This window comes from Podospora bellae-mahoneyi, chromosome 7 (assembly GCF_035222275.1).
Source record: "Podospora bellae-mahoneyi strain CBS 112042 chromosome 7, whole genome shotgun sequence".
Classification (NCBI taxonomy): Eukaryota; Fungi; Ascomycota; class Sordariomycetes; order Sordariales; family Podosporaceae; genus Podospora; species Podospora bellae-mahoneyi.
The window spans coordinates 2,519,960-2,533,148 of NC_085886.1; the positions used below are offsets into that span (position 1 = coordinate 2,519,960).

At 54.0% G+C, this 13,189-nt stretch overlaps 4 protein-coding genes across 4 annotated transcripts; 1 reads left to right on the forward strand and 3 right to left on the reverse strand.

Annotated features, from left to right (window-relative positions):
• Window positions 1-29: 29 nt before the first annotated feature.
• Window positions 30-818, forward strand: SOL1 (suppressor of los1-1; the record flags this gene model as incomplete). The annotated part of the gene is made up of 1 exon (XM_062882467.1): window positions 30-818. One exon carries the CDS (start codon window positions 30-32, stop codon window positions 816-818), a length of 789 nt encoding a protein of 262 aa, XP_062728514.1.
• Window positions 819-1,420: 602 nt separating this feature from the next.
• Window positions 1,421-3,211, reverse strand: QC761_709193 (uncharacterized protein; the record flags this gene model as incomplete). The annotated part of the gene is made up of 1 exon (XM_062882468.1): window positions 1,421-3,211. One exon carries the CDS (start codon window positions 3,209-3,211, stop codon window positions 1,421-1,423), a length of 1,791 nt encoding a protein of 596 aa, XP_062728515.1.
• A 613-nt stretch (window positions 3,212-3,824) lies between these two features.
• On the reverse strand, window positions 3,825-5,960 carry QC761_709195 (uncharacterized protein; the record flags this gene model as incomplete). Its single annotated transcript, XM_062882469.1, has 1 exon — window positions 3,825-5,960. One exon carries the CDS (start codon window positions 5,958-5,960, stop codon window positions 3,825-3,827), a length of 2,136 nt encoding a protein of 711 aa, XP_062728516.1.
• Window positions 5,961-10,197: 4,237 nt separating this feature from the next.
• PACC1 (pH-response transcription factor pacc-1) lies at window positions 10,198-13,040 on the reverse strand. Its single transcript, XM_062882470.1, has 3 exons — window positions 12,381-13,040; window positions 12,028-12,322; window positions 10,198-11,927 (listed from the first exon to the last, which is right to left on the reverse strand). Exons 1-3 carry the CDS (start codon window positions 12,639-12,641, stop codon window positions 10,693-10,695), a joined length of 1,791 nt encoding a protein of 596 aa, XP_062728517.1. The 5' UTR covers window positions 12,642-13,040; the 3' UTR covers window positions 10,198-10,692.
• Window positions 13,041-13,189: the final 149 nt, after the last annotated feature.

Sequence of the window (13,189 nt, forward strand, 5' to 3'; positions counted from 1 at the left end):
AACCACAACAACCACACATAACCGTCAAGATGGCCAAACAAGCGAACCTCTACTCGTTCCCTTCAGTCAAGGACAACCTAGCTCCCGCCCTCCGCGCCTACGTCATCTCCTGCCAGGAAGCCGGCCTCGCCCGCCACAGCGTCTTCAAAGTCGCCGTCTCAGGCGGTTCCCTCCCCAAAACCCTCGCCCAGGCCCTCCTCGCCCCCCCCTCGGGCCCCAACGACGAAGTCAAGTGGGACAAGTGGGAAATCTTCTTTGCCGACGAGCGCGCCGTCCCCCTCGACCACCAAGACTCGAATTACTTCCTGCTCAAGCAAGAACTGCTTGACAAGCTCCCAGCCGGCACTGGCCAGCCGACGGTTCACCCCATCGACACCGAATATCTGGACGACACCCAGGAACTGGCGGATCAGTACGAGCAAGCCCTCGTCAGGTCTTTTGCCTCGAGGGACAGCGTCAAGCTTCCGATTTTTGACCTTTTGCTGTTGGGCTGCGGACCGGACGGGCACACGTGCAGCTTGTTTCCCGGGCATGAGCTGCTGAGGGAGACGAGCGCGTGGGTGGCGCCTATTGAGGATAGTCCCAAGCCGCCTCCGAAGAGGGTCACGCTTACGCTGCCGGTGGTGACGCATGCGGTGAGGATTGCGTTTGTGGCTACGGGGGGTGGGAAGAAGGAGATTATGAAGCAGATTTTTGAGGAGGGGGCCGGGTTGCCGTGCGCGCTGGTGAATGAGGGCGCGGGGGAGAGGGCGAGCTGGTTTGTGGATAATGATGCGGTGGAGGGTGTCAGCTATCCTAGGAGGCCTTTCTCTCTTTAAGGGGGACGGAAAAGAAAGAAAAAAAAAAGAGGGATGGAAGAGGGATATGAAATGAACAAGCTTTCTTCACTTTGTTGAGGTTATGATTTTTCTCTTTTTTCTTCTTCGTTTACGAAAGACTTTGTCCTATGATTTTTGATATCCCAGAGGGTTTCATTTGTTTGGTGGCTTCGATGCCTTGAATGCGCTTGACTTTTGAGGAGTAGTTTGAGACCAGGACCCTTCTGATACACTTAACTGCCCTTAACCACTGCTGATATTTCATCATTTTGGTTTGAAGTGTAGTGGAAACCATGATCATGTGGCTCTCTTGGCACCAGTTGATTCTGATCAAACGCTACAGGAGAGCTGAAGAGGTTCACATTCTTGCCCTTCTACTGCAGGTGCTGTACTAAACGAGCCAAAAGCTACGTATGCGCTCTCATTATAGAGCTTTGTTCATCCTCAAAACAGGCAACCGGTTGATTGTATGTATGATATCCATTTGTGTAGGTTAAAAGGAAAAAAGAGAGAATCGGCAACCCCCGTCAAACTCCATATTTCCAGAGACACTCCTAGGCCATATCAATAAATCATTCGTCGCTGGCATCATGAACCGCCCCTCAAAAAGCCCTCCAAACCGCCCCCGCTCTCCTCCTCGTCTCAACCCCCTCATCACCCTCCCTATTAACCCTCCTAACCCACTCCATCTCCTGCTCCCTTACCTCCCTCTCCACAGTTTCCATAATCTCAATCTCTTCCACCATCCCCCCCATCAGGTCTTTCACCCCATTCAGCACCCTCCCCAACCCCCCCGCCTCACCAGCCTCACGCCCGTCCAAAACCCCATATAACTCCTGGCTAACAGCATGAACCTTCCTGCTTATACTCCCAATCTCCTCCTTCCACTCCTGCCCAATGCCCTCCACCAACCCCCACTCCCCCTTCTCCCTTGCAACCATCACCTCCTCCGCCTGCCCCAACCACTTCCCAAACCTCGCCACAACCCTCGAATACCTCCCCCCATTCTCCGTCAGCCCCCACACCTTGCCTAGCACCTCATCCAAAACCCTCACCCTCCCCTCCAGTCCCTTTCCCCCTCCCCAGTCCAACAACTCTTTCGCCCTGTCGTCCTCCCCCCTTCGTCCCTCTAACTTGACCACCTCCTTTTCTAGCCCAGCCAGCGCCGCGAATCTGCCCCGTAACCTTTCATATGCCGACCCCTCCCATTGGAGCTTTGTCTCTTCGGCCGACTGATGCAGCAGGGATAGTTGAAGTAATTCGGTTTGTAGCCGTGCTGTCTCTGCTGAGATGGCCAGGTTGGCGGGTAGTTTGCTTGGCGACGGGGGGGCTAATATTTCTCTGGCGGACAGTTTTGGCAGCTGGGGGTTTTTTGAGGGGGTAAAGTGTTGTTGGTGCGTGTTGAATTCTGGTTTTGTCTTTGCCGCCAGCGCACCTTGTGGCAGTTTGAGGGATCTGGTTCTGCCAACTCCCGGTGTTGATGGCTGGGTGGAAAGGGAAGGGTGAGATGGAGCGCGTTTGTGAGGAGGAGCAGGAGGAGGAGGAGGAGGAGGAGGAGGAGGGGCGCGTGTGATGGGGGGTTTGGAACGGTCCGTCGCCGTGGTGGAAGTAGTAGAAGTGGAGGTTTGGGATGTCGATGATGGTGGTCGGAGGGTTTTACTGCTCGAAAGGGTGGTCACGCTTGATTTTGCGCGTGAGTGGGTGGCGGTGGTGGTGGTGGAGGGGGTGCGTTTTGGTGGTGGGATTGGACCGCCTGATGTTGTCGGCCTGCGCGAGGTTGATTCGGTGACTGTCTGGCGGCGGGATAGAGGTGTTGGCGGCTGCTGCTCTGCCGCGATGGTAGTAGTCGTCCCCGTCCCCGTCCCCGTCCCCGTCCCCGTCCGTCTAGGAGGCGCAATACCCGACCCCTCTGGAGAAGCTGCTGACTTGGCGGAGGAGGCACCGGGAAACTGCCGTGTCGACGTCGCCCTCGTAAGACGTGTCGTCCCGGGTATATCCCCGTTCCCCGCCGAAGCAGAAGAAACCGAAACCTGCCTCGTCGACGGCGCCCTCCCCAATCTCGATGAGTCTGGGTTGGTAGAAGAAAAAGAAGAAGAAGCAGAAGAAACCTGCCCCGCCCCCATCCCCGTCGTCGTCGTCGTCCTTCCACCACCACCACCACCACTACCACCACCCCCAAAAACTCCAGACAAGGGTCTACTACCCCTTGCAACACCCGCCGCCCGCCTAAGTGTACGCTCAGATACCGTTCCCGTTCCCGTTGAAGATGCCCCCCTGATCAGCAATTGACTTTCGCTCCCGGGCCCCCCCTTGTTGTGATGCTCACCCACCGTAGTCGGCTTCCTCAAACTCCTCGCGCGACCAGGCAGCGCGCTGTTCTGCGTGGACGACATGATGATCTCGCCACAATATTTCACGCCGTAAAAATTTAGGTGTCAAAAATACCACAAACCCAAACCCAAACACACACTCGCCGACTTTTGTTGTTGTTTGTTGTCTTGGCGATCGAGGCTGAATGGAGTGATTGGCCCCTGTATTGACAGCTAGCTCCAACAGCCCTGTGCCACCCTAGCTGGGGAAAAGCAAGTGGGGCGCCTTGCAACGTCACCTCCCATCTCACCTTCAGCAAACATCACAACCTCACAATCACCATTTCCAAGTAGGTAGTCTCAGATGAACATCCAACTCAATCTCATTAACCTTCCCACACCTCCAATACTCTGACCCAAAGACCCCCTATAAAATAATTGTACACGGTATCAAAAATATACAACTTCCACAACCCAAAGCCCTCCTCCAGTAAATGATCAAAACTCGACGTTCCGTCCATCACATCTGACCCTTTCCCCCCAAAAAAACCAACTAACAACCAACCAACCAACCAACTGAAAAAGTGAAAATTCATCTCCTTCTCCTCTAAAAATCTCCTCATTATAATTCCCCCAAAATCACACCCCCATCTACTCATAAATCTTCAAAATTTATCCCGCCGTATAGTCCCCAACCTCACACATCACCCCCCTCCCCCCTCCCCTTCTCCCCAACAGCCTTGATCACCACCCGCAAATCCCCTTTACTCCTCTTCAACAACCCCACACACCCCGAACAAACATTCAAATAACACGCACTACAAATATAACACTCCGCATTCCGATCCTTGTGCCCACACGTCCGGCACGCAATCGGATTATTCTTTTGCTTCCCCGCCGTCATGATCCTATGGCTAGTAATACACCGAAAATGCTTCTCCTGCAACGGCCTAGCATCCAGTATCTCCTCCGCCGGCGCAGGCGTGAACCAGTTTCTGGGAAACAACCCAGCCCCAGGGTTATCCGTCTCATCTGGTGCGTTTGGGTCGTGTTCCCGGAGGGGATAATCCAAAAACTCTGGTCGGATTGCTGGTGGTGCTGCTCGGAGCGTAATAACTGATCCATCTTCAGACACGGGCTTGCCACCCCAAGCCGGGCTCTGCGGTCGTGATTGCGGTTGCCTTTGAAACGGTGGCTGCAATTCCAGAGATGAACCTGCAGGATCCCGTCGGTTCGGTCCAAACCCAGAACCAGAGTCGGCTCGGAAGCGGGCCGAGTGCGGGGGGTTCGCGAACCGGTCACGGCTAGGCACAGGCGAAGATGGCAAACCGTTTGGTGAGCGACCATTAAATCCCCCGTTGTTGGCCTTGGGCGCCAAATTGGGACTGCTTCTAGCTTGTCGTAATGCGTGCTCCGGAGGGGGGGCCAGCGCGCTTCGTGACACCGAAGGCGGCGGCGGCGGCGTCGGCCTTTGCTCACTCGGCAACTCTGGGGTAATCGCCGGCGATATTGGCGACACGGCCATGGCCATCACGGGATTTTCGACATCATTCGCCCCGTACTCTGGCGTCGGCAATCGCCGGGCGGATAATGGCGACACAACCGGCAACCAGCTGGAAGGACTGGAAGCCTTTTCGATCGGCGGACTTTGGCTGCCCTTCCTCCTCAACTTGTCCTTCACATGGGACACTTCTTGTCCCATATTGACCTCGATCTGCGGCACCGCCTGCTCACTCGGATGCACCGGCCGAATGTTTCGCCCTGGCAATCCACCTGCAAAATTTTGGGGTGGTGGGGCACGTTGCGCCGTGGACGGGGGAGGTTGCTCTTGCGGTTGTGAAGAGTGAGGCTGCTGTGAAGGTGGTTGTGGCGTTTGTTTGGACGCAGCAGTGGATCCGTTGCTGGAAGCAAGGTTGAGTTCAGGAACGTCAACTTTTTTCTCGGCTTTTAGTGATCTTCTTCTCCAGAGCTGATCCTGTGGAGAACGGTTATCAACTAGCGGGGATGCGGCCGTGTGCGTGGATGCTGGTGGTTGGACAGACGATGATGATATCTGCAGACTCGTCGGTGTTTGCGGTCTAGCAAGCCGCTGGGCATCTTTTAGAGGCGGTGGAGGTGGTAGCTCTTCGAAGTCTTCTTTAAACATCTGGTGAGTAAAAGTGCTGGGTTTTTGTGTTTGAGCATGTTGGTCGGATGGCAGTGACGGAAGTGTTTGCGACTGAATGCGAGCCTCGTTTCCTATTGTGGGCGACGACGCTGAATGAGAATCTTTGGATGGAACAATGGAAACCACTTCATTGGCAGAGTTTGTTGATGTCCTCGGTGTAGAATCAGATGTGTGGTTGGAGTAGGCAGACAGTAAACTGGAGTATGAGCCGGCAGGTGAGGGAACTCTCTCTGGCAACGTCGGGCTTGGGATAGATGTCGGGGCCGGACCCGAGGGGCTTGCAACAGTCGGGGAGGCGACGGGCCGTCGGCGTGGCACACTCATCGCGGGTGGGAGTCCGGGAGACTTTGCAGGCAGGCGCGGGAGAGGTGAATCTGGGGGAGGCTGAGCAACGGCAGCCATGGTATAAGCAGTCTTGGTGGTGAAGGTGCTCCTGGTGTCCCAGTCCTTTGCGGCCGGTACGGGCTTCTTGATGATGGGAAGGGGGGCTCCAGCAACAGGTGTCCTGGGCAGGTCCTTCTTTGGTGGCGGGGGCAGTGGGAGGTCAGACCCGAACGAGTCCGTGTCGAAGTCGAGAGCAGGCAAAGAAGGAGGGACGGGGAGGGCCTTTGAGAAGCGAGACTTGCCGCCCGTTTTAGGGAGCTGCAAGCTCGCAGTTTCCATCATCTTGTCCGTCTCGTTTTGCCCACGTGTGGATCGAGGGAGGCACGGATAGTAGCGTAGCGCACGTCGGGATCTTTTTTTTCTTTTTTTGCTCACTCTTCCTTCAAGCAACGCGGCGAGACCCGCAGCTGGTGTCGCACATGGACTCGCTCACTGGCGATATCCCGGCTCTTCTCCGTCAAATGAGTTTCTGGATTCCTTGTTCCTCGCGGATGTCGGTCTATTTGTTGGTCATCAGCTTTCACCACACCCCTGGTCCATCAAATCAAGCAATCTGAGTCAAAAGGCGTGCGCATAAAGTAGGGGTATAAAACAGAGGCAATAACAAGACAGCAAATGATAAACCGAAAAAATAAGAGCAAAAAGAAAATAAGAGAAAAAAAAAGGATTCGGGATGCCGGGACGGACGGGACAACGGGGTTTTTCGAGTCTCTTGCTGGTGACGCTGCAAACAGGCATCCAACCCACTTTCCACAGCAGGGCTCAAATTAGACGATCGCCGCGGGGAGTGTTAACCCCCTGGCTCCCTGGCCAGCTGAAACACAGCTTGACTGGCTAGAGAGCGGGAGAAATCCCAACAGGGCGGGCTGGTTGGTCCATCACAAGGATAGAGTGCCAGCGATGACTCGCTAGAATTTCTGCGATCCAAGAAAAAAAGGCCCATTGTATTTTTCTGTCGTATCGACGTTTATGCCGTGGCAGCCGTGATGATGATGATAACAAGAGCAGAGTATACGGGACATAAGCGAGAGACATACTGGGTTTGTTTCTCTGTCAGTTCATAATTCTCGTCGTCGATAGTCTCGTTCGATATTCGAGAGGGGACATTAGATGACGTCTTTTGCCCTTCCCTGGCCCTGTCGTTGAAGATAGCGGCAATCGCGGTGGAGGCGTCGTGTGGACGTTGCAAGTGTGCATTGGTTCCCGCAGCCACAACTCTCTTGGCTGTTAGTAATCCCTCACAAAATGGCTGGGATGACTAACAGGGCAGGAGATTGCACGACGATCCCTTCTGTAACGCCAACAACGGACATCCAGCGTGGGGGTTTTAGTTCTCGTTGGGCAAGACATTTTTTTTATTTTTTCGATATTAGGCCTCTCTGACCGAGAGGTAAAAGAAGGGAAAAGAAGGCGACTCTCGGGATGCAATGCCACCTCACCTGCATGATGACTTTTCCTCAGAGATTTTCTCCCATGCACGACGGCATTTCACTGCACCCATGTGCTCATGCAAGAGAATTGTTCTGTGCCTCTTTCTGTCGTGTCCGGCAGGTTGCGTGCGTCGAACCACTCCTATATGTACGGAATTACGAGGCACACACACTGACCTATACATCAGGACCTGCATTTCAACACGTCACTGAGGGGAAAATGTGTGGGTGGGAGCGTTTCCGAGGGCGGATGAGAGGTAGTTAAAGAGGTCATTTGGAAAAGGGACAGACACTCTTGCGTCGGTGAGGGTGGGCGGATGGTGGTTACACCGTTTGAACAATACAGCCACCCCCTGAGCTCCTGAGCGTTGACATGTTGAAGCAGGTTTTCCTTGCACAAAAGGGCCCGGCAGAGACTCGATTCTGTTAAATTGGTCGTCGAGTCCGAGTGGACCTGGGCACAAGCTTCTTTTTGGTCTTTGCTTGTCCGCATGGCCAGCCGTGGTGCATATCGCCATGACCAAACGGCGGAATCTCAAGTATGGGGCTTGTCAGGTACAACGCGCAAAGATGCATAGGTGTTCAAGCTTGCTCACGGTAGGGCCGTAAGTTATGGTCATCATCTGGGGCAGAAGAAGCTCAGATGAGCGAGCTTGGTTGAGATGGCAGGTCAGAAGGCGGAAAGCTGTAACTAGGTAGGTACCTTGGGCGGGCGAACAGGAACGGTGTCGAGATCATCGACCGTAGACAGTTTGGTTGTCGTTGAACCAACCTCTCCAACTAGACAGAGTCAACCCACGACAAATTCCTGTTACGCACTCGACCTCTCTCGTCGTCACAAAAATGAAGCCCTCCCCTCCCACATCCTCCTCACCACCGTCCCCCTATCCCGCGCCAACTGCCTCTCACGCCGGGGCTGTACCTGCGTATGCAGCAGGAGGTGTATCTCGCGAGGGCGAGGCAAGGGTGGGAGTGGTTTCGGGGTGGTGGGATGATTAATGAGCAGAACCTCGTCAATGATGGGTTGACGGAGGATGGGAGTTGTAAAATAATGGCCAGACGGAGTAGAGTTATAATCAGGGGGTGGTGCTGGGGGTGGGGGGGCTGGTCGGTTAGTGTGTTATATGGAAGGTAGCCTGTGTTGAACGGCTGCCAACGGGGAATAGATCTTTATACAGCTACGAAGGATAGTCAATATATTTCCCAAGCGAGGAAAATCGCCGATGCGGCAGTGGCGAATTCTAGTCTTTTGATGGTGTCTTCTTCGGGGATTCTGACCGAGTCTTGTGAGGAGGATGGGAATTGTAATAATGACCAGCAGGCTTTCAAGGGGATAGTTGCGTATAATCTTGCAAAGTTGGATAGAACGTACCCAGGTGAGAGGCCGTATAAGGGGGTTGTTGACTCGATGGGCGGAGGAGATGTGGCAGAATGATCGGGGGATGGTGAGCAAGTGGGTAGGATGGGGAGGGGAACTTGCATGGTGTTTCTTGGGGTGGGCCCTACGAGAAGGGGAGTTTGGGGAAGCAGGTTTCGGTGGCGGGGTTGTTTGTGAGTTTGGTTGAGTAGGTAGAGAGATCGATTGGGAGAGGAGGGTAGGTGGTTCATTAGGAATAATTGCCTTTTACTTGCTGGTATAAGTTATAAAAAAGTGAAGACCAATCAGCTACCCACACAACCTGATAAGATCCTCTCATCCACCGAGCCAAAACAAAGGCCAACCAAAGTGAAAGTGGACAGAATGACTGGATGTTATCTGGCTAACTTACAGCAAGCAGCGCGCGCAAGAGATCAAGACTGCATCCAAGCATCTGCCCACTTCCAGCTCTCAACCTGGCTCGGCGAAACCGTCGGAAAGAGCTCCAACAAAGGGTGATATGTTGGCGGTATTGTGTGGAGGAACAACCAACTGTGAGCGACTTAATGGCAGAGAAGTAGCCATCCTTTATACTGGCTTTAGCTTGATGGATAGATGGTACCCTTAAGCCTTCTCAAGAGGCACGCGCAAGCCGAAAGGAGAAGAGAATAGCGCTTCTCTGCGCCGCGTTAACAATTGCGGCATTTTCTTGAGCTCGCTCGCCCGTGAGGGCGTCGGCCCAGTCAAACCATGGGGCGGCAAACAAAAAGTCCATCTTTGGCAAAGAAATTGAGAGAACCTATACGGAACCCCCTATTTAGCTTACCAGCACCCCCCCTTGATATAGAATTTAACTATATTGCGAAGCATAATTATTAAGGGTTAAAAGACATTCAATAGGCTCTAAAGGATAGCTAAAAGACGTTAATATATAATTTGAAAAACGTTAAAAGATAATCAAAAGACGTTAAAAGATAGGTAAGAGGCCTCAAAAGATAGTTAAAAAGGCTTCAAAGATAATGAAAAGGCTTTAAAAGATAGTGAAAAGGGCTGGAAAGATAATTTAAAAGCCTTAAAAGATAATTCCAAGGCCTTTAAAGATAATTTGAAAACTTATTAGTTCTTCTTTTAAGGCCTTTTATCATAATATCGGAAAGGTAAGTAAATAGGTATGGGGGGTTCAGGATGCTGGTAAGACAAATAGAGGGCTCCGTAAAGGTTCTCTCAAGAAATTTGCCAAATTGCTTGTTCGGTCTCTTGGCCGTGAAGAGTGGTCTCCTCGAGAGGGCAAGGTGGGAGGATTGATGCAGCTTGTTTCGCAGGCTGGTAGAGCGCGAGCAAGGGCATGGTGTTCACTCGTGCGCACGCGCAGCTTCTCTCAGTGTAAGACGCTGAGTAATCCCTCGTCAGCTAGGCGAGCAGGCGAGGAAGCGCTGAATTGCCTCTCAAAGGACCTGGAGCGCTCCTTCATCAGCGACTGCATGTGAGAGCTCCTCGCAGCTTGTCATTACCACCCGGCTTGCCCGTGTTTCAGCTCAGGGGACGACTGGAATTTTTTTTTTTTTGGGTCTGTGACCCTTGGCTTGCTTGCCGGGGATCTCTACCAGAGCGGCGCTTCCACACGATGCTCTTCGTCCTTGCAATACCTGTCATCAAATGGGTGTTTAAAATCAGATAAAAATCGTCGAAAGAGCAGCGCCTCCTCGCGATTATCACCCCCCAAAGCTTGGACGGGAGAGGTCCAAAGGAAATCACAACCCGCTGTCAAATGACAGAAACATTTCATGTCATATTACACAAGCCAGCAATAAAGTCGATATCTAGTAATCAAACACTTTTTATTCTCGCTTCCCGGCTATAAAGCCTCCCACGCTGCAAAAGAGGTCTCCCTCATAAAAAAAAGACAGCAACAGCGGTCCATGACGGATATAAACATCCCATCCATCATCATGACCGACCCATGACAAAAGCCATCCCCATTGACGTCCGCTCAAGCGCCCCCCATGACCAGAAGAATATAAAAAAAGGACAGAAAACAACAACTATTTCCCAGCCTGTTCCCCTCAGCCGACCGACAGCAACAGGCCATGAGTGGAGGTATCTTCCGCAAAAAAACAACATAAAAATGTGTGTAGTAAACAACACAAAACCCCAAGCAAGTATTTTTCATGGGCAAGAGCCCCCATCGTTAACAAATGTACCCAACTTGTTCTCAACTGCACATGACTTAGTGCCCCGCGGGAGGGAGCACGGGGTAAGTGACCCGGCCGGGGTCGGTGGGAGGGCTGGGGCGAGAGCGATCAGCGAGCGCCGGGTCGATACGGCTGTTATCCGTGTCTTCCTCATAGTCGCGGCGTTCAAGGCGCTGGCGGATGGCGCTTCTCAAGGCCTCGATGGTGCGCATGTTATTGAGCCAGTCATCATAGGTTTCGCCATCAGGGCCCTCAGAATCGCCACTAGGTGAGCTGACCGAGGAGGCACCAGGCTGGGCAGCGGTGGGAGTGCGGGCACCGTCCGACTCGGAGCCAGAGCGGCGGGCAGCAGCCTGGAGCATACCACCAGAGAGGCGGCGCTCATTGTGAGTGAAGTTGGACCCGAGACCAGCAGCCGTAGGAGGATAAGGCAGAGGGTTGGCGCGGCTGCTGAGGTTGGGATAGGCGACCGAGGTGGAGCTGTGGCGCGAGATGGGAGACATGCCGGAGGACGAGGTGGTAGGCGAGTGGCCAGAAGTGTACGACATGTTGCTGGAGGGAGGGGTGACGGCGGGGGTGCCGCTGCTGGAGTGGGAAGGGGCGGCACTGAGAGGAGACACCACCTGCTGAGCGCCAGAAGCAGCATAGGGGTCGACGGCTGGGCGAGCGGCATAAGAAGGCGATGGGTGACGGAGATCAACAGGGGCATAGTGAGAGTTGGGAGACCCGGTGTTCTCATACACGGTGTGCTGCATCTGCTCGAGCATCTGGTCGATCTGGGTCAAGTCCTCCTTGGTGCGAAGGTTGGGCATGGGTGGCAGATAGTAGTGCTGGGTGAGAGGAGTGGCATGGGAACCACCACCCATGGCGAGGGTGTGGGGAGCCTGGGCCATGTACTCGGTCGCTACACCGCCACCAGCCTGGAAGCCAAGACCATGGATGGGCATCAGGGAGCGACCTACCTGCTGGTAGGAGCTGGGGTCAATCTGACGGCGCTTGAGGTTTCCAAAGAGCTCGTTCAAGTTATCCAGCTGGCGCTTCTCCCGGGGGTCGGCATAGGAAGAGGCATGGTGGCTCATGAAATCTCCGCGGGGAGCACCCATGTGCTGAGAGTAGTACATGGGGGGCCCAGCGTGATAAGATGGGTGCTGGGGAGCCGCGGGGTGCTGGCCGTAGTAACTAGGCTGACCATTCTGCTGGTGCGGGTGGCCAAAGGGGCCGGTGTTAGTACCGCGCATGTGGCCATTATGATCATAGAAAGCGGGGGGAGCTAGAGGCGGATTAGCCTCGAAACCTCTGGGAGAACGAAAACGTGTTTGTTCGAGTACGTCGAGTAGTCAACAGATAGGAGTAGCATATGTGTCACATACCTTTGGAGTTTGGGTGAGCACGGTAGGCGGGGTTCATGCCACCAGGCTGGTCCTGGGTTCTGCCGACCAGAACAGAGTCATCGGCATGAGTCTTGACGTGCTTCTTGAGATCCTGAGGGCGCTTGAACGACTTGCCGCAGAAGTCGCACTTGTGGGGCTTCAGGGGAACATGGACGCGGATGTGGGAAGTGATATGGTCTCTCTTCACAGTGGTTGTCCTACAAGCATTCCACTGGCATGTGAGGTTGAGGTTGTTGGTGCTCTTGCGGCCGACATGCTTCTCACAGATATGCTCCTGAAAAAGACAATGTCAGCGATAGCTCTCGTTCACAGCAAGTGAACAAACAACTTACATAAAGGACCTCGGCAGACGTAAACCGTTCGTTGCACTCAGACCACCGGCACACAAGGCTCTCATCTTGGGCAGTGCTGCTGGATGAGCTGGCGGTGGGAGCAGTGGATGGCGCGGGAGTCGCGCCGTTGGAGGTAGAGCTGGACGACCCGGAGGAGGGCGCGGCGGCAGCAGCAGCCGGAGTGGCAGCAGCAGCAGTGGTGGTATCGGCAGCGGGTGCCGTTGGCGACACCTGTGTAGGTGAGATGCCCGAGGAGGACATCGTTGTCGAGATATCACGTGAAGTGCACGTGAAGAAGCTTAGGGTTGGTTTTTGGTTGTGGTCACGTGGGGTAGTCGAGAGAGACAAGCCCTAGCCCCACTCTTTTCAAAGGACGCCGAGAATGGACTGCTTGCGGTGGGAAGATGCCAAGACCGGGAGAAGCGTGTTGGCTGGGCAGAACTGGTCTTGTCGGGACGCGGTGTGCTTGATGGAATCAGACAACCCGCAACGGCAAATATGAACGAAACAGCGATGCTTGTTGCAAATGTTTTTGATTCTGCTCGTTGATGTGGCTCAAAGTTTGTTGCAGAGAGGAAAATGCTTCAGTATTGGATTCAGGAGAACAGCGGGCCATTATGTCCTTTATTACAGCTTTTTGCCCTCATGGCAATACATGGCGGAAACTCTTGGCAAAACTCTCTTGGCCTCCTTGGCCCGCTTGGCAAGTCGGCGCCTCGGATGCCAAGCTCACATCATTGGCTGATGGTGGCAGCGTCGGCCCGCCCGTCGTACCTGCTGCACTCTGCTGTTGAGGCAACCGCCAGTGC